Source organism: Miniopterus schreibersii, assembly GCF_964146895.1.
Source record: "Miniopterus schreibersii genome assembly, chromosome: 8".
Classification (NCBI taxonomy): Eukaryota; Metazoa; Chordata; class Mammalia; order Chiroptera; family Miniopteridae; genus Miniopterus; species Miniopterus schreibersii.
In genome coordinates, this window is record NC_138109.1 from 240,678 (window position 1) to 266,978 (window position 26,301).

Here is a 26,301-nt window from a genome sequence, read left to right on the forward strand (position 1 = left end):
CGCTGGACAAATATTTATTGAGGGCTGCCTGCAGCCAGGGTTTGGGCTGGGTACGGCCTCCTGTGTGGGGAACTAGGGCCCACAGACCCCACCGCAGGAGGGCTGGCGAGGGAGGGAGGCGGCCACAGCCCCGTCTGCGTCTCCCACAGTCTATTCACAGCTGCTGCCTCCTCTGCACGGCCTGGAGACCCGGCACTGTCACCATCCCCACCCACTTCCGCGTGGAGGGGAGCAGGGCGGGGCCAGATCAGGGCCCCTCGCGGGGCACAGAGCCCTTGCTTCCGAGGGTCAGCCCTGGGCGAGTTCCAGGGAGGTCTGGCTCAAGGTCCACGCTGCCCGAAGGCGAACAGGCCTCATTCACAGGTTCCCCAGCTGGCCCTTGTCCTCCGACGGCTGCTCCCCCCACTCCTCCTCGGGGAACTGGCAGCTGCAGGCGTCCTCGGCTGGGGGCGGCGCCTCCAGGAGCAGCTGGGTCTCTGCAAAGGGGCTGCGGTCAGCGGGTAGGCCGGGCCCGCTTCCCCCACCCCAGGGGAGCACAGCTGACCTGGGGAGCACACTCGCTGCCTCCTCAGCTGCCAGATGTGCAGGCTGAGCTGGACCACAGCCAGGACGAGGGTGCAGGTGGCCACGGGGAGGAGGAGGGTCAGGGGGAGGCGGGGCTCAGTGGGCAGCAGCGCCGGGCCGCACACGGCGTTGTGCGTCTTGTTCCCAGGGAACACGGTGCGAAACCCCGGCTGGGAGCAGCTGGGACACATGGACAGAGAGCCCTGGGTCAGCCCTAGGCACCCAGCAGCCCTCCAGGCTGCCGGGCCCCTGCACCGGGAGGGCGGGAGAGGCCCCCCCCTGGGAGCCACCTGCAGGCCACCGGGACTCACTCTGCCCAAGGTTTACAGCAGCCCCTGCTGCCCCCAGAGAAGGTCCCTGCAGCGCAGTCAACACACTCGAAGCCGAAGGTGAACTCCCCTGGAGACAGACAGACGGACAGAAAGACAGATGGCTGCGGGGCTGCTGGATGGGTGTGGACTGCGCCCCCAAGCCCTCAACAGAGGTCTCCAATGCCCGCAGAACCAGGGCTGGGACGGGCGGTGCCAGTGTGTGCCCGGTCCAGGCAGGCGTCTTGGGGGAGGCAGCTTGGGGGGACCCAGAGGCTGAGACCCTAGGCGGGTGGAGGCTCCCCGGCGAGGGGCACGGGGAGGAGGGCAGTGTGGAAGCAGAGGCCAGGCCAGGGCCAGGCCAGGCGGCCTCATGCTCGGCCCAGCAGCTGGAGGGCAGGAGGCCAGAGAGGGTCCTGGAGAGGGCGCTGAGGCTGGCTTCCCAGTTCACCCCGCTCCACGCCTCCAATCACACAGGGCTCCCCTCAGTCTGCGCTCGCCCGGCGCCTCCCATCACGTGAACAGGCTCCCATGGGATCTGAGCGGTTCCTTCCAGAAAAGGGGCTGGTCCCCAGATGGGCTCAGGGGCTTGACTGTCCCCACGCAGACGGTCGGGGGGTGCAGGACCCGCGTGCGGTCAGAGCCGGGGCCCTAGGACCGACAGCCCTGGACACCCCCTACACAGCCCCACTGTTCCCCACGATCAGCCCCGAGGGGCACCAGTGCCCTCCTCCAGGCCGGGAGAGGAAAGGATTTGCCAACATGCAGGGACAGAGCCCCGGTGCCCCTGCCCTGAGGGCATGTCTGTACCCCCCACGCCCGCCAACTTCCTTCCACACCCGCCACTCGAGTGCAGCGCTTCCCACGAGCTCTGGCCGGAGCCAGCGGGGACTCACCGTGGGCCTTCACCTCCTGGCCGGCCGGGCAGGGGTGGCGTTTGCAGGTCTCACACTGTGGGTCCGCGCAGTGGAACCCGGGCTCGACACACGCGCAGTTCGCCTTCGGACAGGCCTCTGTTGGGCAGGAGACAAACTAGCCGGGCCTCTCAGCAGCTGGGCCGAGCCCTCCTCCCCAGGGCTCCCCGATTCTCCAGCCCCCCAGGGTGAAGGGGGTGTCAGGGCGGGACAGCCCACGGTCCCCACCCTCAAACACCGCCAGGGGGCAGAGGGCGCCTGTCTAGGAGCCAGGACCCTTGCTTAGTCCAGCCGAGTCCCTTCCCCCTGGACACCCGCTCCTCCACCTACGTGGGCTGGCTGTGCCCCCGCAGCCTTGAAACTAGAACTGCTCCCACCCAGTGCGGCTGTGGCTCAGCATGTGACCAGGAGCTGTCCCTGCAGGACAAGGAAGTGGCCTGGGGCCCCCTCCCTGCACTGCCCCCAGCTGCCACCCCCCTGAGGCAGCCTGCCTGGCCCCCCGGCCCCCAGGACCCCGAGGACCCCTCAGGGTGATGCTCTGGAGTGGTTCCCCTTTTATATTTGTCCCCAGACAGGTACATTCCACCTGCCCCTCTCCCGCAGCCGCAAGAGCAGCTGAGACCCCAAACTGGGCAAGAAGTGGCCTCGGTGATGACCAAGGACTCATTACCCGCTTGGTAGGAATCGGGACCCCAGACCCTTCTTGGAAAGGGCTTCCACAGCCCTGGCCCCTGGCCCCAGCCTCGGGCCACCCGCTGGGCGGGACGCACTTCCACCTCCTCGGGGACTGCGCTGGGCCCCGGGCTCTGGACCTGGAAAGTTTGCCCACTGACTGCCTCCGGCCCTGCGCCCGGAGTCCAGCTGCCCTCCCCCCTCCCCCGTCCCCCCGCCCCCAGAGCCTTACCTGAGACGCAGGAGCCACAGCAGCGCGCACCCTCCCCGGTGCCCCGCAGAACGCAGCCGGGGCCGCAGCTCCGGGCCCCAGGGGAGTGCTGGCCCAGGCCCAGCACGCAGAGCAGAGCGGCGCCCCACAGGGCGGCCCGCGCGCCCCTCACTCCCATGGCACCCATCGCCCTGCGAGCTCGGGCCTTTAAAGGCTCCAAAACGCCGGCACTGGGTACGCCCAGACCCCGCCCCACAGCCCAGCAGGACGCCCGGCCTCAGCCACGCCCAAGTGGGGAGGGGACCCCCAACACGCAGCAGCTCAAATCTAGGCGAACATGGCACTACCCGTCTAATGTGAACAGAAGGCACAGCACCAAGGGACCCTAACGTAAACAGGGACCCCGGTCAGCGCAGGTTCTCAGCCGTGACACGTGCACCCCTGTGGGGACCTCAATAGTCCGGGAGGCTGTGTGGGTGGGGAAATCTCTGTGCCTGCCCCTCAGTTTTGCTGGGAACCTAAAGCTACTTTGAAAAATAAAGTCTATTGTTTTAAAATTTAACAGAGCCCACCCAGCACCTGACCACTTGAGCTTGAGGCACGTGTGGGGTGACCTTGGGGGGGTCCTAAGTGTCTGCGCCCTTTGGCCCGGGAACTCCTACCCAGACGTCCCCAGCGGGGTTGTGGGCAGAGCAGAGGTCTGAGATGTTATCTATGCAAACCCTGTGGCAGCCAGGTCCGGAGAGATGGGTTGCGGGCAGGAGGGCAGCAGGGGTGGGCTCCGGATGTGGGTGGCAGATTGGGCCCTGAGCCGTGGAGGGTGGGCAGTGCCCACAGGTGGGCTCGAGAGGAGACCCCCCATGCAGGTGGAACTCGGCCAGGACTGTTCCCTTGCTGTACCCCTTGGCTCCTGGCTGAGCCCCCTCCCACCTTCAGCTTCCTGGGGGGGTGGGGGGGCACGGGCTTTTAAAGCTCTCCCTGGTCCTCCAGGAAGCCCCCAGGCCCCAGAGCCCACGCCTGCCCTGGGCATGGCCACACCCTCCAGACCTCAGCTCTAAGCTCAGCACCCAGCAGGCTGGGGCGCCCCAAACACCCCCATGGGCTGCAGCCTGCAGGCCCCCTGCCCAGGGCTCAGAGCCCCTGGAGGAGCCCCTCACCCGTCCCAACCGAGGGAGCCCCTCAGGACTCGGGAGGGTGTGGGGAGGGCTGGAGAGGAGAGGCCAGGGCATTGACCGAAGCTCCAGCCGCCTGAAGCCTGGACCAGAGGAGACCTGTCTGGTTGCAACTCTGCTGAACCCAGATCTCCCTGGACAAACCTGGTCATCCTGGAGGCTGTGGAGGGCCAGCCCCTGACAGAGCCCTTGAGCCACAGAGAACAGCCTCCAACCCCCCTTGAAAAGGTCCCTAGTCTCTCTGAGCCTCAGTTTCCCCATGTGGCACTGAAGGGTTCTGGAGCCCACCTCCTCCGGGAAGGCTGCCTGTATTGCTCGGCTTTATTTCCCAGCCCTCCAGCTGAGGCTCGGCACAGGGGAGCTGGGGAAGACTGCTGGGAACGCTGGGGGTGGCAGCGGGGTCTCAAGAACGTGCCCTGGGTGCCACCACGGGCTGGGGGTGCCGGCCGTGACGCGGGCAGACCCAGGAGACCTGGCTCAGGCCCCTCGGAGGCCTGCACGGGGCAGCAGTTCCTTTTCTGAGGGAAAAGGCCGGAATTGGCGGTCTGTGACTCAACGCTTGTTCTCCATCCCGAGATGCACGAGCCCTCCTCAGGGAGGAGTCGCCAGGGGGACCGTGGCCGCCAGGGACTCGGCGGGCACGGTGGGCGGGAGCCCTGGGACCTCCGTTCAGCTCCTAGGGGGAGGTGGGCCTGAGAGCTGGGTCGGGAAGGGAGGCCGCCTGGTCACACCTGGACGCCAGGTAAAGGTGCTGAGTGGAGACTCGGGCCTCGCGGGACCGCCTGCCACTGCTCATTTTAAAGGCATGAGCGGTCAGGTCTGCTCGCACGGGCCACCCGATTCTGGCTCGCACCCAGTACCCTGCGGCCCAGAGGATACGATAAATCCCCGGCAGGGATGCTTGTCGGACCGTGTGCTGCGTCACTCGGTCCTTCTGGAAGCGGGGACGGTTAGAACCTTCTGGAATTGGCTATGGGGGGCGGGGGGTGAAGGTGGCAAGGGGGCAGCTGGGCCGGGCAGGGATCTGCAGAAAAAGTCCACCGGAGAGGTGGGCCGGGGCCAAGCCGCTGCCCCCACCTGCAGCACCACGGCAACGAAAGCGCCAGGTTACCTGACCACACAGCCACCGAGCGAGGCCTTAAAACGCCAAGGGTGACGTCAGGAGACATCCGCACCATGTCTTCCTTCCTGTTCCAGCCGCTGGGGAAGGCCGCGCGGCAAGTGTGGTTTCCGTGACGGGCACTGGGACGCGAGGCGCTTATCTGCTTATTTCCATTTTCCGTTATCTCAGAAGCAGTCCTGTTTTTGAATCATTTATTTCAGCTTAGAAGTAACCGGAGCTCAGGGCAGTGAGGGTCCCACGGGGGAGTCTGGCAGAAGGGCTGGGGGCCGGGGAGGGTGCAGAGACAGAGCTGGCGCCCCACAGGGTGGGATGGGGCGCCAGGCGGGGACATGCGGGCGGGCGCCCATGGGCTCCCGGGCGCGGGGAAGGGGCCAGCGGGACACAGCCCAACACCCAGGCCTGGGACTCAGGCAGGGCCGGGAGAGGGGGAGGTCCGGGGCTTGTCAGCAGAGCCAGGCATGGGCGAGGGGTGTGTAGAAGCTACAAGGAGATGACCACCCTCTGTCCACGCGTCTGTCCCAGGGCAGACGTGGGGTAGCTGGGCTCGGGGTGAGTTCGGGCAGGAAGCCCTTCCCCACGACCTTCCAAGCCCCAAGGTCTGGCCGATCCCTCAGGTTCCACGTGGGGGCCACTGTCCATCCCCACGTCAATGGCGATCGCATTGTTTCTCGCTGTGGGAGCTCCGCGAGCACCCGCTGCCGGGGGGAGGGTGGTTTCCTTCCCTTCGCAGCTGGAGGGTCCAGGGACGGGGTCAGAGGTTTGAGGAGGGAAAGGTTGGAGGCTGACTTTAGGGGCGAAATAGCCGGCTCGAGGGCGGGGTGCTGAGGCTCCGCCAAAACCAGAGCCCAGAGTCCTCCCCGCTGCACACACCGCGGTCCGGGTGCCGGGGGCTACGGCACGCAGGGAGCTCCCATTGGCAGGACACCCCAGCAGTGGGACGGGAGGGGACGGGGGCTGCAGCCGAGCAGGGCCCCGCCAGTCTTTGCCAAGCGCACCCAGTAGGCTCGCTCACGCGTGGAGTGCTTCGTTTCTGAGTCCTCCGCCGTAGCTCCTAAGTGTGTCTCAGACGCTGAGGGGGGCCCCACCTCCCGCCGTGGCTCGTGGTCTCGCTCACGTTGGCTGGTCTCACACAGTTCCCGTCGGCGTTTCCACGGCTGGATCCCAGCTTCCGGTGCACTTTCTGCCTTCAGTTCCTTGGAAGGGACGCCGAGGCGGGGCCATGTGCACTCAGGACGCGGCCGGAGGGGCCATCGCGGGCTGGTCTCCTTCCCAAAACACCACGAGCGGCCTGTCCACGCTGCACACAGAGGAGTGCTGTCCCTGAGGGCTGGCCAGCGGCCTGTCTGAACATGCCGCGATGTCTCTGTCCACCTGGCCACCGGTGGACGTTTGGATTTCCACTTTTTAAAATTTTTTTTTGTTAATTCTCACCGGAGGATATTTTTCCATTGATTTTCAGAGAGAGTGGAAGAGAGCGGGAGAGAAACATCGATGTGAGAGACACATCGACTGGCTGCCCCCCACACGTGCCCCGACCGGGGTGGGGAGTGAACCTGGGGCCCAGGTACGCGCCCTTGACCAGGAATCAAACCCGAGACCCTCGGTGTGCAGGCCGACACTCTAACCACTGAGCCGCACCGGCCAGGGTGGGTTTTCACTTTGGGACCTTTCTGTTCATGTCCCGTCAGGCACCTCCAGTTTCCCAGAGCGGCGTTTGACTGCAGGACTTGGGAGCGTGGCCACTCACGAGGGCCCCGGGCGGCGCTGGGCCCTGGGCACCCAGAGGGCACCAAGCAGCCTCAGAGACTGAGGGGCCCTTGAAGGCATAGGTGGGGGTCCGGGTCACCACAAACTCAGGCAGGTGTGGGATTTGAGGGGCTGGGGGGGAGGAAGCTGCCTCGGCCCTCTGGGAGGAACACAGAGCTGGGGACATCCTCAACGCCCCCTTTGGGAACAGGGCCTCGGTTTCCCCCTGCTCCATGAGCACCTAGCCCAGGACCCCAGCCAGACACCCCCCCGGGCCTGGGCCGTGGGCCTCGCTGTGGGGGCCGCGGGTCCACCTGCCCACATTCAGGATCTCGTTGACCGATTGCCCATGGTCTTTGTTTGACCTCCATGTTCCCCCACAGGTTCTGGGATGTGCCCAGAGGGTAAGCAAGACAGTGCCCAGGGCGTGAGTGGTCTACTGGAACCCCTACCCCACACCCCTGCCTCAGATGCCCCCAGCCTCCCCATGAATGTGCAGCCCCAGCCCACGGGCACCCAGACAGAGACCCACATTAGCCAACACTGTTTATTGGGGACACCGCCCTGGGCGGGGAGTATGCATGGCATACATAGCGGGGCCCAGGTGCCAGCCCAGAAGCACCTAGAACGGTGCAGGGCAGGTGACAGGGCGCCGCGGAGACGGGGGGATGGGGTCACGAGCCAAGGGGGGTGATAGGGTGACGAGGTGAGAAGCCGATGGGGTGGTGGGGTGCCAGCGGGTGGCGGCCTGGAGACACGCCCACCACCCAGCCTGGGGAGGAGCACCAGCCGCCATCCCTGCGGACATCAGATCTTGGCCAGGGTGGAATGGACGTCCGAGTGCTCCTCTTGGATGGGGGTCCGGAATGCGTTTCCTCCTGGGGAAGGGGGGAGATGAAGGGGGAGGTGGGGTCGGGCCGGGCCGGGCCTCCGGCCTCAGGGTGTCTGGCTGGGCGGGCGAGCACTCACCGGGGGGCTTGGCAGCGTTGGACAGTGGCCTCCAGGCCCTGTAGTGCAGGAGCAGGACCAGAGCAACAGCGATGGGGGCCAGCAGGCCGAGGCCCAGCCCCAGGCCCAGGACAGCGGCCAGCTCAGGGCCTGCAGGGAGCAGCACTGCTGGAGTGGGGTCCACCAGTGTGAGGCCAGGGCAGTCCCACCCACGCCCCCCTCCCCATTGGGTTGGGGGCCCTGCTGGGCTAGGCCAGGTGCCCTTACCCCTGGGGGGCTCTGTGGGGGGTGTAGCGGGCCTCTGTGAGGTCCTGGTCCAGGCTGTGGTGGGTTGGGTGGTGGGGGGCCAGGCTGGGGTGCCCCAGGTCTCCGAGGGCAGGGTGGCAGGGGGGGTCCTGTCCTCACAGATGGCATCGGAGCTGCTGGTGGCGGCCTGCAGGGTGCGCTTTCCCGCCAAGGTGCAGCTGAGGGGGAGGGGTGCTATCAGGCCAGGCCCCCGCCCCCCACTCCTCCCGGCCCAGGGCTGGGACAGGACTGTGGAGGCTGCGTCCTCGCCGTCACCTCCGGCTGCACACGACTCCGGAAAGCAGGCCCCTGCCACCCTCCCCCAGGAACCTCAGCCCCGCCTGCAGGGTCTGCAAGGCCACTGCTCACCCCCATGTCCCCTCACTCGCTCTGCCCCCCACGGGCTCCTCCTGACCCTTCACCCCAAACCCCTGCCCCACCGGGATGTCTAAAGAGGGGCCTCCCAGCTGTGGCTGATGAGGGCCTCACACCTGCGTCAGCCCAGCAGGAAGGACGGTGGGACGGGACTGGACAGGGCCAGGGCCGGGCAGGAGTCTGAGCCCGGCTCCCAGTTCCCAGGCCCCCAGGTCCCCTGAGCCATCCAGCCCCTGGGACACTCACTTGGTCCAGGGTTTGCAGTTCTCGTTATTGCCCAGGGAGAAGTGTCTTGGGGGGCACGGGGCACAGTCTGCAACAAAGACAGTGCTGTCTGTCACAGACGGTGGCGGCAGGGCCTGTGCCACTGGGCACTCAACCCCCCGAGGCCTCTGGGAGCCCCTCCCTGCCCACATTCCACCCACTGGCCCTGACCCGGAGCCCCCGACCTTCGAACCCACATCTTAGGGGAGGGGCGCCTGGCCGGCCTGGGTCAGGAGTGCTGGGGGGGAGGTCACAGCATGTGACGTGGGGGACGTGGACCTGACCCTGGCCCGGGCTCACCCACCGACTCCTCGCTTGAAGCCGCGGATGGGCTGGGTGCCGGGCCGGCAGCTGCAGACGGTGTCGTTCACAGGTGTGCATATCCGCTTAGTTTCACTCCCACTTCCTGAGGGGCACAGTCGGGGGCTGGAGGACCAGGCCCAGGGCCCAAAGCCACCTCCCCCAGGCCCGCAGCCCCCTCGGCGCCTGGTGGCTCCTTGTTCCCTCTGGCCCCTGGATGCGGCGTCCCTCTCGGCCACGTGGCCCAGGGACGCCCTGTGGCCGCCTGGCCTCCCTTCCCAGCCTCCAGCAGGACCCTCCGTGGCCCGACAGGCCATGTGGCCGAGAGGTGCTCCACCCCAACTCCACTTAGTCTTGGCCCCCCGGGAGGAGGGAGACATCCCTGGGGACCCCCGGGCGGAGCAAGCCCCGCTGTGGTTTGGGGTTTGTTTCTGCGGCTGTGGGGGCCCCGGAGCGTCCTATGAATGTGGTCTCGGCAGGCGGAGGCGGGGGGCGCTCACTCTGGTTGCACTGAGTACAAGGCTTGCAGTCCTCGTAGTTCATGGCCTCGTTGTAGAAGCCCTGTTCACACGGGTGGCACACAGTGTCCTGGTCCTCGGTGCAGCGGCTCTTCATCCCGTAACCTGGGGGGGCGTCAGGGCTCCTCAAGACCTGGTCCCAGGTCCCTCGCCACCCCGGAGCGTCATCCACCCTGTCACCCCGAGTCCACTGTCCCCACGACACCCGCGGCACTCGCAGCACCGGTGTGTCCGTCGCCCCGTCCCCATGTCCGTGCCCCCATCTCACCCGCAGGTCCCCTAACCCGTCTCCCCGTTCCCATGTCCTCCACGCCCCCATCCCTGCGTCCCTGCGGGCACCCCTCCCCTACCCCACAGCCAGGCCACTCACCTGGCTTGCAATCGTGGCAGCACTTGTTGCCTCTGGGGTAGGTGTTCCCCACACACTTGGGCTTGGCCGCAGCACCCAGCATGAGCCCCAGGAGCAGGAGGGCTGAACAGGGTGCTCTGGGCCGCTGAGCACCCACACACATCTTTGTTACACTCACCAGCTGTGCAGGAGTCTGAGTGTTTTCCTTGCAGGATGTGGCTATAAAAGCTGGGGGAGGGGCGGAGAGGGCAGGAGGAGGGAACCAGAAGGGTACCCCTCAACTAGTGTGCCCACTGACCTCAGGCTCAGCCCTCCCGCCACATGCAGACTGGGGGCCAAAGTGAGGACCCACAGCCCCCAACCCCCCAGGGCCAGGCCAGGGCCCCCCGCATCTGGTCTGCACCCGCCCCACCCATCAGCCCTCCCACACCATCTCACCAGGAAGTGGAGCCCCTGCGGCTGGGTGCCTGGCTGCCCACCGCCCAGCCCGGCCAAGCTGCCCGGACAGGGTGATCTCAGGGCCCCGCACACGCTTGCTCCTTCTGGGCACCCTGTCCCTGCACAGGGCAGACCCCTCGGGAGGAGTGGGGGGGGACTATGAACGCTAACCCGCAACCCTGAGCAGAAGGCGCAGGGCACACAGGGAAACCAAGGCAGCACACGAGGTCAGGACCTTCCTTCAGCACCAGCTGCAGGGGCAGAGGGGGTGCCCCGGCTCCAGAGCGTGATCACCCGCCCGGGAGTTCAGGACCAGCGGGACCGACGCAGCGGCCAGCAGCTGGGAGAGCAGGTGCCTGGGAGCAGCCAGGTATGTCTGAGCACAGCAGGTAGGAGGGACTGCTCTGCTCTGTCCCCAGATTCAGATGTTGAAGCCCTGCCACCCACGGTGGCTATATCTGGAGGTGAATAAGGTCAGAAGAGGGAGGGGCCTGGCCCCAGGACTGGCGTCGTTGCAAGAAGAGGGAGCGACCCCAGGACAGCCACACAGAGGGACGACCACATGAGGACACAGGCAGGTGGCCGTCTGCACGCCAAGGAGAGGCCTCAGCCTGGTTGACCCCTGGATGTCGAAGTCCACACCCAGCACGTGGGGCTGAGCAGGCGTCTCCCTCTCCTGGGCGTGACGTGGCCTGGGAACACGTGTGGGCCTGTGTCCGTGTGTGCGTGTCCGTGTCCGTGTGGCATGTGTCTGGCCTGCATGCTGGGGTATGAGTATGGCTGCTCCCGAGGGCACTTGGGCCTGTTTGGGGAGGCCCTTCGAGGACAAACCACCAGCGTGGCTGGGCCCTGGTCCCGGGCATTCCCAGGGTCCACCGGGACAGGCGGGGTGACCCACTCAACCATCCTGGGGCGCGTCGTGTCCTCAGACGTGGACCGGGCGGTCCCAGGACAGGTGGGCACTACGGTGTGTGACGGAAGAGCACAGGCACACACGCGCACATGCATGCACACGTGCACGCAGCAGACACACGTGTGCACAGGCACGCACACGCGTCCGGTACCGCCAGGTGCCCGAGGCACGGGAGGCGTCGCAGGTTGTTTTCGTATTTTGAATCTTGCCCCTGGCACAAGATACCTAGACAGCTAATCTGAGAAGTTTCAGACAGAGAAGCCTCCCACAGGGACGAAAGCCTGGAAAGTCCCCTCCTCCTGAGCAGCTCAGGTAAAGCCGTTTCCCGGCCCACCTCCGGGAAATTCCACCTCGACACGGCCGCCGCAGGTCAGCCTCCCTGAGCCTCTGCAGCGAGGGTCCCCGCGGGGGGGCAGGGCACTGGGCAGCCTGGCGTGCGCGGCGTGTGCGCCTGCCCCATCTCCCGCTGGCGGTGACAGGTTTTTCTCCGAGGCAGCGGAGCCTGGCAGCAGCCCCCACTCCTTCCCTGGGCCTCGTGAGGTCACCTGTTCTCCAGCAGTGTGGGTCTCTGCTGCCCGAGGTCCGGCACTTCCAGCCCACGCCCAGGACGTCCGCTCACGGTGACCCGGGGGCACGAGCGCTGCATGTCACGCAGCCTCCACCCTGTGGTCCAGCTGGCCAGGTGCTCAGGCCACATCTGTACGAGCTCAGGCCTGCTCACCACCCCGCCCCTGGGGCCTGGCCCACTGCAACCTCCCTCCCACAAGCTCCCAGCTCCTGTCTTAGTTCTGAGAAGTCTTTGCTGCGTCTGCCTGGAAACCCAGGTGTTACCTCGCCGGCTCCTCTGTGGCGGCCCCGACTCCATGCTGCTTGGAAGTGGGTCCCTGTGGCAAGGGGGCAGCTCAGGGTGGCCCCTGCTCAGGCCAGAGCAGACCACCCCAGCAGGACCTTCGAAGGCCTGAGCCAACCTGCGGGCCAAGTGAGCTGAGCACTGAGGCACCACAGGCTACGAGGAGGGACCAGCGGGTGGACCAGGTGCTGGGAGGTGGCCACTTACTAGGTGGGTGGGGTCAGGGATCCTGTCATTTAAACCCTCAGAGCTTGATCCTCTTTCCCCACACACCAGGAAGGTCTTGGACAGGGAGCACAGGGTGGTGGGACTGGCCCACCAGCAGCCTCCACTCCCTCCTGTCCCCAGGCTCCAGGCCCCTTTGGGCCCCCCTGTCCCCCACCCTGCCCCAGCCCTAAAGCAGTGGCCCACAGCTTGTCCCCAGATGACCCTCTATACCTGGAACTGCCATTCCCTCTTGGCCCCTCAAGGGCGGCCCCACCTGGACCCTGCCTCCCTCACACCCCTGGAGTGGCCCCCATCCCGTCGCCAACCCAGTACACGACACCACACTCGAGCGCAGGGCTCTAACCCGTCCCCCACCTCAAAAACACCAAGGGGAAGCCACCTGGCCACAAATGTTCGAAATTACCATTTATGTGTTTTTGTCCACCAAAAAGATAAAGCTGGGAGAAAGAGGGGCTACACTGCGAAGTAAGTTAGAGTGATCCTTGCCACAGGTGTGTTTTCCTGGAGACTGAACGGTGACAGCAGCTCTCGGCCGCCGCCCGCCGCCACACTGGATTCCAACAGCACAGTCACCCCCTCGACCTCGCAGCTTCAAGGAGACCGGGAGCCGTGCTGTTTCCCACGGCAGCGAGCCCACAGGCCCCGATGTGGTCAGGCCCCCCCGAGGCTCGAGTTCTCAGAAGCGAGATGCAGCGACTACGCGGGACCCCTGCACACGGCGAATGCTGCATCAGGCACACGACACACGGCGCGCAGGACTCAGAACTCCTCGTGCACGTTGCGGGCGTAGTCCATGAGCTTGCTGCCCGTGAAGAACTCGCTGTACTTGAGCACCTCCTCGGGCTCCAGGTGGTGGTTCTGGTTCTCGTCTGCAATGGCGATCATCTGCTTCGCCTCGTTGAGGGCGTTGAACTCGTTCATGGGATCCATGTACTCCTGCAAGGGCGCCACACCTGTCAGCACCCACCCGGCCTGGCCGCGAGAACCCGGGACACACCCCACCCACCAGACGCCTGGCCAGGGTCAGCGCCCGTGGCCTCGAGGAAGCCACTGGGCTTTACTGCCACAGCAGCTCTGCCTTCTCTATGGCACCTGCCAGAGTTCCCGCAGCACAGGGACGCGGGGATGTCGGGAATGTTCAGGAAGACAGACACCAGGCTGGCAGTGGCTCAGGGCCATGGGCACCTCCTCCGCTGACCCAAGGGGGTGGGGGAGGGGCCCTGCCCGGCGTGGAGCCAGGGGCCTGTCGGTCACATGGACAGGGATAGAATGGGCCCCCAGGACTGCGGTGTAGACAGAAACCCCTAACCCAGAGCTGCCCCCCAGCTATCACCAGGATCAGAGAATTCTCACGTAAAACAAAATGACTCACCCAAAAGGGAAAACACCTCCACAGGCACCTACACACGAGGGCGCAACGGTGCACAGGAAGGTTCCAACCCACACCCTTGGCCCTGACCCCCGACGGACAGCAGCTTCTCAGAGCCAGGACTAGCGGTGTCCCCCAGGCACCCACACCCAGGGGACAGCAGGGCTACCTTGCTGGGCGTGAAGGCCAACGGTGCTGGCTGGTGGGGCCTCCCCGGGAGCCTGCGGCCATCAGAGGCAGGCTGTTACACGGGCTCAGCTGCTCCAGGTCCCGCTAAGTGACCAAGTGACTAACTGCCTTCCCGGCTCAGGATGACCTCACACGGGCACGGGCACATCCATGGGGCCCCCGCGCTCACCTCCAGCTCTGCCATGGTCACGACTCCATCATGGTTGGCGTCAATCAGCTCCTCAAACTCCTTTCTCCTGTCTCTCACCCAGCTGTCGTCCATGTCCTGGCCCCGCTGGTTCTCCACGGTGCCCACAGGCAGGGAGATGAACTCGGGCAGCGAGAGCTGCTTGTCGCCGTCCTGGTCTGGGGACAACGGGAGGAGGGTGTACAGAACTCGAGTGGGCACAGGACCCCCAGGGCCATGGAGAAGAGCCAACCAAGTGGGTTTTGTGCCCGTGACACTTGACTGAAGCCAAACAGCCGAGCCTCATGGGCCAGCTGGAAACCTGGCTGAGGCCCCACAGTGCTCACAAGGCTGGGTTTCACCTTCAGAGCCAGCCGAGGCCACCCTGGCCTGGGACCCACCCACAATGACCTCGCGTGAGGAGGGGCCAAGCAGACAGCGAGCCCCCCTGCCCGGCTGTTCCCCTCGGCAGGCAGGGCCATGGGACTGGCCTCACCCAGGTCCCGGACGATCTCCTTGACCATGAACTTGAGCATGCCACGGCTGTGCTCGGGGTGCAGGAAGGACAGGAACTCGTCCTCGGTCAGCAGCAGGTCTGACGGAGGGTTATCCGCCTGGTACCAGCGGTCTTTGAGGTTCTCCAGGACTTCCTGTGCTGAGAGAGGTGCACCTGTGAGCATCCTAACGCTTGGGACACTTGCACACACCCAGAAAGTTCCGAGACACACTGCCTGAATGTTGAGGCCAGCCCAGGACATGGCCGAGTGAGGCCACAGGCCCTGCCCCTCAGGGGAGAGCTCAGCCCCCAGAAGTGAATGGCGCAGACTCACCCCTCAGACACAAACTTCCCAACACAGACGTTCCCCCAGAACAGCCCCCCAAGTCTCAGACACAGGCCTGCCCCCCAAGCAGGTGCAGCCATGCCCCCTGGGCACAGACCTCCACAGTCACAGGTGCAGCCCAGGCCTGCTGCTCCATCAGGGAAACGCCCTGACTAGGGACAGAACCAGGACTGGTGCCGGGTGCGGAGGGCGAGGCCCTGAGGAAAACCCTCTCTCCAGCTCCGATGCGAGCTTGCCCCAAGCTCTCCCTCCCCCTCTGTGGGAAGGCGGGTGCTGGGGTGAGAGCAAGGGTCACCACCGAGGGCCACATGCGGTCAGTGACCATCTGGACTCTGGTGCAGGGTCTCTCCACCCTCCCTGGTCCCAGGTCCTACCAGCTTTCAGCAGGAAGCAGGGACGCCCAGGCCTCGCCCAGTGATGGACAGAGGGCCCAAGGTGGGAGCCCTCTGTACGTCGACCTGGAGCCTGTGAGCCGAGCCCATTTGGAGAAAGATCTTTGCAGCTGTACTGAGTTAAGGATCTAAGACAAGACCACCTGGGACTGCGGGTGGGCCCTACACCCAGTGTCAAGCACCCTTGTGTGAGAGGCCACTTAAAACAGAGATTGGAGTGACGTGGCTACAAGCAGGGACGCCCACAGCACCAGCAGCTGGACGGACGCCGGGGACAGGCCTGCCCCAAGCGCCCGAGGGAATGGCCGTCAGGTGTGTTGTGACAGCAGCCCCGGGAACCCAGGCCCCGAGTGGCCCCAAGCTGCCCCTGCCCTCCGTTCCGCTCCCCCAGACTGAAAGGGAAACGACGACTTGTCAAACACGCAGGAGAGCAGACACGAGAGCAAGGGACACGCCAAGGGGACAGTGCAGGATTTACACTCACCTCCTCCGAGTCCCAGAGGACACGTCCCAACCCCCAGACACACCAGCTCCCTAAGGCAGGTGCAGGCAGGGCAGGGACAGGCCTCCAGCAGCCACTTCTGATGTCGCCCCCTCCAGCAGGAGGAGACAGAGGCCCCAGGACCCAGGTGCCTTCAGGGGGAGCCTGACCCGCAGGACACACAGTGGGAACACAGGACAAGCACATAAAAGAGGCAGGCAGACATTCGAGAGACCACGGGGAAGCGCGGTGCACGGGGTTAGCGAGGACGGAATGAGGACCCCACCCTGGGTTATGGGCTGTGAACTGGGAGACCAGGGTCACACGGTACCGCTCAGGACGGGGAGCTGCTGGGACACCGAGTCCAACGGGCTGAGCAAAAACAATGCAGGTGTGAGGTGTAACCCCCACCGCGCAGGCAGCCCCACGGGCCGCGAGAGCAGCCAGGCCGCCGCGGACAGGAGGGAAGGTTGGTCTCGAAGCCTCACGCCAGCAGAGGGGAAAGTGGGAGGAAAAAAGAAACAAAATATGTCACTGAGCTTAACTCACCTGTTACCAAAAAATTCAGACTGGTTCACAAACAAAACTACGCCCTGGGACATGAAAACAAAGGCCTTAGAAAGAGTACAAGCAAAGGGTCCACTGGTGAGTCCACCCCCTGGAAAGGAAGCCTCTGCCGGAAGACAGAACGGAGGGAACCCTCCTGGCTAATTCTACGAGGCCAGCTTCACCCCAACCCGTAAACCAGACAAACGCGTTATAAGAAAAAAAGCTGCAGATCGGTGTCTCTCGCAGACATAGGTGCAGAAACCCGCAACACAACAGCAGGTGGAACCCAACAGGGTATGGTTACTGCCACCGCCAGGTGGGCTCACCCAGGTGTGCGGGGCTGGACCTGAAAACCGACCGGCTCGTGTCAAGGGCTGAAGGAAACCCGTGGTCGCGTCACTGGATACACAGAAAGCACCAAACAAAACCCAACACTGTTCGTGATCAAAACTCTCAGCAAACGGGGAAGAGGGGAAACTCCCTCAACCTGGTGAAGAGCATCTGCCGAACCCACCGCTGCCGCCGTGCTCACCAAGGAGACTGAAGCTCTCCCGCCAAGGTCGGGGGCAAGCCAAGGACGCCCCTCTCCTGCCCTTCCCGACAGCGTCCTGGGAGCCCAGCTCACACGATGAGACAAGGTGAGGAAGCAGGGCAGGGGCCAGGGAGGGCACAGCTGTCACGACTGTCTGTCGGCACCCTGACAGGTGAGCAGGGCTGGGGGAGGCTGAGCCACCATCACCTGTCGGCACCCTGGTCCACAGCACAGGTGAGCAGGGCTGGGGGAGGCTGAGCCACCATCACCTGTCGGCACCCTGGGCCAGCACAGGTGAGCAGGGCTGGGGGAGGCTGAGCCACCATCACCTGTCGGCACCCTGGTCCACAGCACAGGTGAGCAGGGCTGGGGGAGGCTGACAGGACTCAGTCTCTTTCCTGTGCACAGCGAGGCACACACAGGGTCTGGGATTAGAGGCCGGGAAGGCAGGCCTGCAGGGCCGATGGCAGATGGACTGCCAGGAACAGCAGTGCCCTGGTCCACGTACGGACACGGAGGGGAACACAGTGGCCACAGGACCTTCTCAGAGCAGAGGATGGAAGGGCAACAGGGACACCACCAAGGCTGACACACTCCACGCAGCAGCCAGGGGACACGACACCCACAGGGACAGTGTCAGGGCAGAGGTGCCTCTGAGAGAATCCTGCACACACGTCCGTCCCATAGCCCCAGGAACCATGGTGGTGACGACCCACCAATGAAGAAAGAACAGGACCGACGGGCGCCACGTGGTGCATTCACAACACCCCCAACAAGCCCAACCCACACCAGGCTGCGGGCACATGCCCAAGGAAGGGTGGGTGGCAAGCTGGAGACAGTGACCAGTGAAGGGCGCAGTCTCTTGGTGCCGAGGTGGACCCGCCAGGACCCTCACGCGCCAAGTTCATACCAGTGAGATGTGTTTGAGGGACGGCGCTGAAAACGGAGGGGAGGGGCAGGGCCTGCGCCCCCAGCACCCCTGGCCTCTGCGCCCACACAGGTGCCCCCACCCACTTGCCGGGCCCCGACCCCACAGGGGGCCTCCGTACGGCGGCATCCCGCCCGCACAGCATCCCCCCGCACGGCATCTGCCCGCTCGGCACTGCGGCCCGGGCCCGGCGCTCACTCTCGTCGTCGACCTTCAGCTCCTGGTTGCTCTTCACCTTCGCAGCAACTTCCCTCTCGTCGTGACCCCTGCTCACCAAGAACTTCACCTTGTACTCGTCCCACGACACGCGGCCTGAGAGAGCAAACCGTCCTGTTAGGGCTCTGACAACGTCCAAACACTTTCAGAAAGAGATTCACTCATTTCAAGGCGTCTGTGAAAATCCTCAAGCGGCCTGGCTGGTGGGCTCAGTGGGCGAGCACCATCCTGGGCACCAAGTGGTCGCCAGGTCGGTTCCCGGTCAGGCACATGCCGGGGTTGGAGGTTTGATCCCCGGTTGGAGTATATACAGGAGGCAACTGATTGATGTTTCTCTCTCGTTCTCTCCCTTCCTGTCTCTAAGAATCAATAAAAAAACATAAAAAAAAATCCTCATTTGAAGGCAGCTGTGGAGACAGACATACACAGGTGCCAGCTCCAACCTCTATCCAGCCCCCATCCTGGCCACAGAGCGAGCTGGGAGGTGGCCTCTCGGGCAGCACCCACGAGGGCCTGTCGGGTTCTCACGTCCTCCATCCCGGTCCCCCAGACCCGTCAGGGTCCCCCAGAACCGTTGGGGTCAGGTCAGGGTGGGGACGGTACCATCGCCGTCGGGGTCCACCGTGCGGAAGTGCACCCTGCTTTCCTCCACGGCCTCCTGGAAGTGCTCGGCCGTCTTCTCCACGATCCAGCGCTGCATCTCCTTGGCACTGATCTTCCTGTCAGCATTCACATCCACCCTGCAAGCAAAAGGGCAGGTCAAACAAGACCTGGGACTTGGCAGACAGAAGGACACAAGGATGGCCGGGGGCTCCACAGGCAGCTGAGAAACTGCCACGAAGAGCAACACCCTGTCTGTACCCAGTTCTTCACGTCCAGCAAGGGAGCTGTCCAGGAGGGCTTGACAAGCTAACTGCTGGTCCCAGCTCTGGGCTCTGGGCCTCCAGCCCCTGGCGGCTCCTCTCTGACTCCTCCTCTCTTCTGAGTGGTGAACCTCAGAGGCCCTCATCTGGCCGTGGCCCTCTCTCCAACTTCTCACCCCGTGTCCAGACCTCACCCTCAACGCCGAGGACAGTGGACCTGATGCCCGGGTTCCTGCTGTCCCAGCTCCCTCTGCCTGCAGGAAGCTCACAGGCACCCTGTCCATCCCACCTTCAGAAGGCCTGCCCAGCCTCTCCTGTGTCTTGCACCCCCCTCCCCCAGCCCCACTACCCTCCATTGGCTCTCCACCCTTGTCTGCCCCTGCTCTTGGTCCCCTTGTGGGTGGACGGCAGGGTGTGCCAGGTCTCTCTCACCCACCCAGGAAGCAGGGTGCTCACTGACCTGATTCACAGGTGAGGACATGAGGCTGACGGACTGTGGAACAGAGATAGAGTCCAGCTGTCAAGGACTCATCCTCAGCTCCTGTCGTGGCCATGAAGCCCCTCACCTCCCTCGGGCGGCCCCAAAGCCCCAGGCCGTCCAACCTCACAGCCTACCGATCTGTGCATATGCTTAGCGTGGTTGGACGACCACCCCCACTCTCCTTCCTGGAGTCCAGTCATGAGTTCCAGGTCCCAGCACATGACCCGCAGGCCACCACATCACCAACAACCCTGAGAACCTGCAGCCCACAAGGCTGGGTGTGGAGCCCAGGACCTGTGGACCCCATCCTGCCCCAGCATATGGCTGTGTGCATGGCGACCACAACACGTGCCAGGTGAGTGAACTGGTTTGATGCTGACAGTCCCCAGGCTTGGCGTTCTCACTGCACTGCAGCCTGGAAATGCCCAGCATGACCCCCACAGCTTCTGCGCTCCATCCTCTGCCTGGTCCCCCCAGACCAACCTCACCCCTTCCTTACCACCACCCTGCACAGGGCGGCAGCTGCCCAAGCCCCCTTGTGCCCCCAGTCTGCTCCCTCCATGGGTCCTGCTTCCCTATCACCTGACTCTCTCACCCGGTATTCCAGGAACTTCCAGACACACGTGCCCATCACCAGCTCTCACACCCACTCGCCAGTCAGCTCCGTGCACCAGTCATGACCTCAGCCTTCCCCACACCTCCAGGCCTCACCTAACTTGAACACAACCTGCTGTGACCACTCCCACGATCAACCGCCTTTCACCACTGCAGACACTGGCTCGAGGCCACTGTGCACGAGGCAGGCCCTGCTCCAGACTACCCCGTAGCCTCTGGCTGTAAGGTCCTGGGACGGGGCAGCCCTGGCTCTGGCCCTCTGAGCCCCTCCTGGCCCAGCATGCTGCTCAGGCTGCACGTCCTCAGCTCGACCCCTGCAAACTTCCCGAGTATTGTCAACCAAAAGCACACATCACAGCATGTCACCAAGCAGGCCCCGCGTCACCTCACACACCATGCAAAGCCAGGACTGGACCAACAGGGCCGTCAATGCTGGCCACCAGGCACGCACCCCCAAGGCCCGCGGCCCAGCACCTACTTGGAGAAAATGACCATCAGCTTCCTCCGGCTCTTCCGCGGCTCGGCATCCTCCTCAAACCCGCCCGTGTCCTTCCCCAGGAAGACCTCCTGGTGGAAGTCCTTGTTGAGGTGCCCGTCCATCTCCAGCTTCACCCCGTTCAGGTGGTCCGGGGGCAGGATCTCACTATCCTCCCTGTGGCCTGCTCTGTCCCGGGAAGACGAGTGGTTGGCAGGCCGGGCAGACACACCCATCAGAAGGATGACGCCCAGGAGCCAGAGGGAAAGAGGAGCCACGGCACTGCAGGGAGTCCGCCTGGACGCCATGGCTCCCTGGGTCCAGATTGCGGTATGGCCTGCGAGTGTGGCCAGAAGCTGGGGAGAGAGGAGAGGCAGGCGGGGAAGTAAGGCCACAGTCCACGGCCGTCAGACCCCGACAAGGAGAGCTGCTTGTTGGACGGATCCCAGCAAACACTTGGCTGAGAAGACAGCTTCTAGGACCCACACGAGGCATGGTGCTAGTTCCTTCTTCAAAGACACTGGGTTTCCAGCTCTGGTCTCTCCTGCTTAAGGAAGCAGCCCCTCCTCAGCGCCCACAGTGGCAGCTCCAAGAACTGTCTCCGTCCCTCCCAGCATCAGGGCTTACCCCCGAGTCATGGTAACTCACTCTCCAGATCCCAACTCAGCACTGTGAGCTCTGGGACCTTAGCTAAGCCACCTGACCTCCTCAGCCTCAGTTTCCCCCTATGAAACAGGAAGCTCTCTTCCCAACCCCAAGGCTTTGTGAGGTCTGGGCCTGGCACCAGCAAACACCCAAACCCACCCAGCAGGGCACCAGTCCCTTCCTACCTTCCCAACTCAGTGACCCCTGAAGGTGCTCACACTTGAGTACAGTGAGTGCACACACACGCACACATATACATGTGTGTACACATACACATTAGCACAAGCATGCATACACCTATATGCACTTACACGTGTGTAACCACACACATACGCATGCACACACGACACATCCTTGCTCATGTTCAGGCAGGAGTGCTCAAGAAGTCTGCCATCCTAGGTGTACCTGGGACTGGCGGCAAAGGAACCCTCTGTCCACACGGCCGTGTGAGGGATCCCATGGCCACAGCCTTTGCCCACACCTGCCCCTTCCACCTGGGCCTGCCAGCTTTCCCTCACACCCTGGGCTCCTTCTCCAGGGCCCCTCCGAGCCAGAAACAGGGCCCAGCTGCTTCCCCAGCTCCCCACTTGGACCTCCACACTTCACCTGTCCCAAAAGGAACTCTACCTCCTTCTTGCCCTTAACCTGTTCCTCTCATAGTGTGTCCACTTGGCAAACATCTGCTTGTCCTTCCAGGTGCAGCTGAGCCCCCCCCCCCACACACACCTCCTCTGGCAGTTTCTACAGGGAGGAGCAGCAGAGAGAAACCCACTGGCACCTGGGGCCCGAGGTGGTGGCCCTGGACACACTCTCCTCAGGCCTGGGTACCGTCAGCAGCCAAGCTGGGGCACTGGGGGGTTTAGGAACCAGGATGCCAGCTCCCCCACACACAGGGCCACACAGGGACAGGACTGGCAGCGGCTCCTCCAGCTGGCCTGGCAGTGCTGGCAGATGCCACCACTTGCTTCTTTGGTGCCTCCTTTCTGCCCCACCCTCCTGGCTAACACCGCTGATGGACTGATGCCTTTGCACGTAAGTCCTTGGCACCCAAGTGCCACTGGGCCCTTCGACGAGGCCTTGCTCTCTGGTCTCCATCCTTGGAGGGCAGCCTGATGTCCCTTCCCAGGTGTGTGGGGCCTGTGCCCTCCCCACACCCACTACGGCCCCAGCTGCCCCACTGTGCTCCCGGTGCTGGGATGGACCCGGAGCCACGTCCCCAGGGACTCCTGCTTGTCCTCCCTCAGCATTCGGTCCCCGCCCGGCACGCCATCCCCGCGCCCTGGCCCTCCATCCCCGCGCCCTGGCCCTCCATCCCCGCGCCCTGGCCCTCCATCCACACGCCCCATTATGCCATCCCCGCGCCCTGGCCCTCCATCCACACGCCCCCTCACGCCATCCTTGTGCCCTGGCCCTCCATCCACACGCCCCATTATGCCATCCCCGCGCCCTGGCCCTCCATCCACACACCCAGTCACGCCATCCCCGCGCCCTGATCCTCGACAAAACAGCGAGGACACAGGCGGGCGCTCCAGCTGCACCGCCACGCGGGACACCCGGGACCCTGAAGACACCGGCGTCCGGCAAAACCCTACACTGGCCCTGCCGGGGCCGTGGTCAGAGCATCGCGGGCGCACGGAGGAGTCACGGGTTCAATTCCCCGTCAAGGGCAGGTACCCGGGTTGCGGGTTCGACCCCCTGCCCCGGTCGGGCCGTGCGGGAGGCAGCCCCCGGGTGTGCCCCTCACGTGGCCGTTTCCCTCTCCCTCTTCCGCTCAGAAAGTCCGTGGAAAAGACCCTCAGGTGAGAGTTCACAGGGAAAAAGTGCGCCCTGAACGCGGCGGCAGGGACCCGGCGGCCCAGGGAGGCAGCTGGGGGTGCAGGCCGCGCTCAAGGCGGGTCCGGGCGCCCCTCCTGCTGGGGGCGGCCCCACGTCCCAGGTCCCCCGGCCCAGGCGGCGTCGCGGGACCGGGCAGCCCCCTGGGGCGCTCAGGGCGCTCAGGGCCCACCGCGCGGAGGACGAAGGGGCCCCGTCGCCTCTCGGGCCCGCGGGCAGCGCACGGCCGTCACCTGCGCGCCACTGCGCAGGCGCCCGCGGCCCCGCCCCGACCCTGCACTGACCCGGCCCCGCCCCCTGCCCGGCGCTGACCCGGCCCCGCCCCGACCCCTGCCCCGCGCTGACCGGGCCCTGCGGCCCCCGCCCCGACCCCTGCCCGGCGCTGACCCGGCCCCGCCCCGACCCCTGCCCCGCGCTGTTCCGACCCCGCGGCCCCCGCCCCGGCCCCGCGCTGACCCGGCCCCGCGCGCCCCCCCCGCCCAGCGCTGACCGGGCCCCGCCCCGCCCCCGAGGCCACAGTCTCGGGAGCGCCGACGGGCCCCGCCGCGAGGGGGCGACCCTCCGGGGCCACCCCTGGGTGTCCCTCCCCGGGAAACTCGTTTCTTGTCGCCCCAGACTCGAGCGCTTATTCTAACAGCTGCTCCCGCCGCGGTCGCGGCGACGGCGCCGGCCAGCCGGGCGGAGCGCGGGTCCCCACCGAGTCCTGCCGGCCGGCGTCACGGCCCCCGTTCCGCAGACGAGGACGGCGAGGTCACCCCTCGCTGCCCGCGCCCCGGGCCGTGTCCCCGACACCGGGGCCGCCCGCCGGCCTCCGCGCCCCAGCCGGGCCCGCACTCACCGCGCAGGAGTCGCCGAGCGCCTCTGAAGACGCGGACGCCGCCGGGGTGGGGGGGGCACTCGGCTAGGCCGCGGCCATCTTTCTTCCGGGAAGAGGCGGGCCTCCGGGGCGCGGGGCGGGCGCGACCTCCGCGCGACGACGCCAGCGCCGCCATCTTGCCTCCGGGCGGAAGCGGCCGCCGGTCCTCCCTGGGCGACCCGTGAGGAGCGCGCGCGGGGCCACGTGACGGGGGCGGGTCACGTGACGGGGGCGGGCCACGTGACGGGCGCCCGGCCGGGCCCGCAGCCCCGCGGCCCGAGGACCGCCCGGGAGGCCTCCGCGCGCTCGCAGGCCGCCGGCTCGGCCATGAAGCTGCCGCGGCGCGCGTGGCGGCGCCGGGCGGCGCTGGGCCTGGGCGGCCTGGCGCTGTGCGGCGCCGCGCTGCTCTACCTGGCGCGCTGCTCGGCCGACGGCCCCCGCCCGCCGCCCGGCCCCGGGCCCGGGCCCGCGCCCGCCGGGCCCGCGCGCGCCGCCGCCTTCCTGGCCGTGCTGGTGGCCAGCGCGCCGCGGGCGGCCGAGCGGCGCAGCGTGGTCCGCGGCACGTGGCTGGCGGCGGCGCGGCGCGGCGGCCCGGGGGACGTGTGGGCGCGCTTCGCCGTGGGCACGGGCGGCCTGGGCGCCGAGGAGCGGCGCGCCCTGGAGCGCGAGCAGGCGCGGCACGGCGACCTGCTGCTGCTGCCCGCGCTGCGCGACGCCTACGAGAACCTGACGGCCAAGGTGCTGGCCATGCTGGCCTGGCTGGACGAGCACGTGGCCTTCGAGTTCGTGCTCAAGGCGGACGACGACTCGTTCGCGCGGCTGGACGCGCTGCTGGCCGAGCTGCGCGCCCGCGACCCCGCGCGCCGCCGCCGCCTCTACTGGGGCTTCTTCTCCGGCCGCGGCCGCGTCAAGCCCGGGGGCCGCTGGCGCGAGGCGGCCTGGCAGCTCTGCGACTACTACCTGCCCTACGCGCTGGGCGGCGGCTACGTGCTCTCCGCCGACCTGGTGCGCTACCTGCGCCTCAGCCGCGAGTACCTGCGCGCCTGGCACAGCGAGGACGTGTCGGTGGGCGCCTGGCTGGCGCCCGTGGACGTGCAGCGCGAGCACGACCCGCGCTTCGACACCGAGTACAAGTCCCGCGGCTGCAGCAACCAGTACCTGGTGACCCACAAGCAGAGCCTGGAGGACATGCTGGAGAAGCACCAGACGCTGACGCGCGAGGGCCGCCTGTGCAAGCAGGAGGTGCAGCTGCGCCTCTCCTACGTCTACGACTGGTCCGCGCCGCCCTCGCAGTGCTGCCAGAGGAAGGAGGGCATCCCCTGAGCGCCCTGGCCGTACACCGGGGGAGCCCGCAGGTCTGGCCGCTTGCCTGGATAAGACCGGCGCTCAAGGCGACCTAGTTTATCTGGTGACCAGCGGGGCTTTCGGGTAGATGCCAGGCCGCCGCGGACCACTCCTGGGCCCCAGCTCCAGTCTGCACCCAGGGGCGAGCACGTCAGGGGCCACACCTATAGTATTGCAAGAGCATCTTGTTCTGGGTCTGGCGGACCCAGGGGCTCGCCAGGGCAATGCCTCATGTCCAGGTAGAAGTGTCCCGCCCCTGGGTTTCCACCAGCATTTGCCTGGGCTGGGAAGATGCCCAGCTCTGAGTGGGAGCAGGAAAGAACCTCCTGGGCCTGCAGGGGCTTGCAGCCCCTCTGCGCGCACACAACACACACCGGCTGTCCCACTGTCATGTCCCAAGTCCAGGGACGAAGGCCCGGAGGCTGGAGCTGACCCCAAACACAAATCTGACTTGTTCTGGGAGGGGACTACATCGCGTCCTAAGGCCATTGTCTCAACCATCCGCCTAGGAAGTCACTCTGCACTGAGAGCTGTGACTTTTGTAAACTGATCGCAGGCCCTAACCAGTTGCAACTCAGCTGTGTTGCAACCCAGTGGCTTTTATGGGAACTGCTGCTGTCTCCTTCAGGCAGGTTACCTCCAGTATGTCTTCTGTGGGTGTCTTTGGGTGTAAGTCTGAGATTGAACTTCGTTTTACGTTAACTAGCTTTGGTCTCCTTGTCTCCCTAGAGTGAACTTATGGTAAATGATACTCAGCGCCTGCCTGTGATTTATTTATAAATACTGTTAAATTTGTGTAGATAAGAGTTCCAGTTGTGAGTGTGTGGTCTCAGTGTTTTTTAAATTATTTAAGAAGGCTTTTCTATCAGAACTTGGAATCCGTGGATTAATCTGTTTTTACAGCGTGAGCCGAAGACCCGTCGCTGCGTGTGTGTTTAAACACGGAAGAATTTTAAAACTGTCCATTTCTCTTTTCAGTTTACACATTAGTCAGTCCTATTGTCTATTCCTAAGAAGACTTTCCTTTTACGGCCTCCTCGTGGCCACACAGGGGCAAGTGGTTCTCACTCTTGCGCCTGTTACTGTGCCCAGTTCCAGGAATCGGACCCTTGGAATGTTGATGCGGTTTCCCAGATTCTGTCTTAAGAAAACAGGCTGGCTGGCCGGCATGTCCTCTTGCAGAAGGCAACGACATGCGCCAGGCGATTGCCTCGCAGACCCACCATCCTCCGGACACCAGGCTTTCCTCTTCTCATTAGATGTGAACAGTGGGTGGTGTGGCCATTGCAGAAATGAAATAAAGTGGCTGCGGGACACTGCAAGCCTTTCCCAGTCCGCACGTGTGCA

At 65.3% G+C, this 26,301-nt stretch overlaps 4 protein-coding genes across 5 annotated transcripts; 1 reads left to right on the plus strand and 3 right to left on the minus strand.

Moving 5' to 3' along the window:
* TNFRSF18 (TNF receptor superfamily member 18) lies at positions 1 to 2,937 on the minus strand. 2 transcript variants are annotated; one of them, XM_081143557.1, is made up of 5 exons: positions 2,691 to 2,937; positions 1,769 to 1,885; positions 876 to 963; positions 545 to 744; positions 1 to 476 (listed from the first exon to the last, which is right to left on the minus strand). In XM_081143557.1, the coding sequence occupies exons 1-5, from the start codon at positions 2,854 to 2,856 to the stop codon at positions 358 to 360; spliced, it is 690 nt and encodes a 229-aa protein (XP_080999683.1). In that variant the 5' UTR covers positions 2,857 to 2,937; the 3' UTR covers positions 1 to 357. The 2 variants fall into 2 exon arrangements, with proteins under 2 accessions (XP_080999683.1, XP_080999682.1); XM_081143556.1 differs by having other exon boundaries at positions 291 to 744.
* Positions 2,938 to 7,245: 4,308 nt separating this feature from the next.
* Positions 7,246 to 9,919, minus strand: TNFRSF4 (TNF receptor superfamily member 4). The gene is made up of 7 exons (XM_081145192.1): positions 9,771 to 9,919; positions 9,383 to 9,505; positions 8,887 to 8,988; positions 8,565 to 8,631; positions 7,926 to 8,122; positions 7,680 to 7,808; positions 7,246 to 7,588 (listed from the first exon to the last, which is right to left on the minus strand). Exons 1-7 carry the CDS (start codon positions 9,910 to 9,912, stop codon positions 7,518 to 7,520), a joined length of 831 nt encoding a protein of 276 aa, XP_081001318.1. The 5' UTR covers positions 9,913 to 9,919; the 3' UTR covers positions 7,246 to 7,517.
* A 2,649-nt stretch (positions 9,920 to 12,568) lies between these two features.
* SDF4 (stromal cell derived factor 4) lies at positions 12,569 to 23,702 on the minus strand. The gene is made up of 7 exons (XM_081143909.1): positions 23,593 to 23,702; positions 20,280 to 20,632; positions 18,446 to 18,582; positions 17,825 to 17,938; positions 14,399 to 14,557; positions 13,906 to 14,081; positions 12,569 to 13,114 (listed from the first exon to the last, which is right to left on the minus strand). Exons 2-7 carry the CDS (start codon positions 20,582 to 20,584, stop codon positions 12,938 to 12,940), a joined length of 1,068 nt encoding a protein of 355 aa, XP_081000035.1. The 5' UTR covers positions 20,585 to 20,632; positions 23,593 to 23,702; the 3' UTR covers positions 12,569 to 12,937.
* A 179-nt stretch (positions 23,703 to 23,881) lies between these two features.
* B3GALT6 (beta-1,3-galactosyltransferase 6) lies at positions 23,882 to 26,289 on the plus strand. Its single transcript, XM_081143723.1, has one exon. It carries the CDS (start codon positions 23,938 to 23,940, stop codon positions 24,931 to 24,933), a length of 996 nt encoding a protein of 331 aa, XP_080999849.1. The 5' UTR covers positions 23,882 to 23,937; the 3' UTR covers positions 24,934 to 26,289.
* Positions 26,290 to 26,301: the final 12 nt, after the last annotated feature.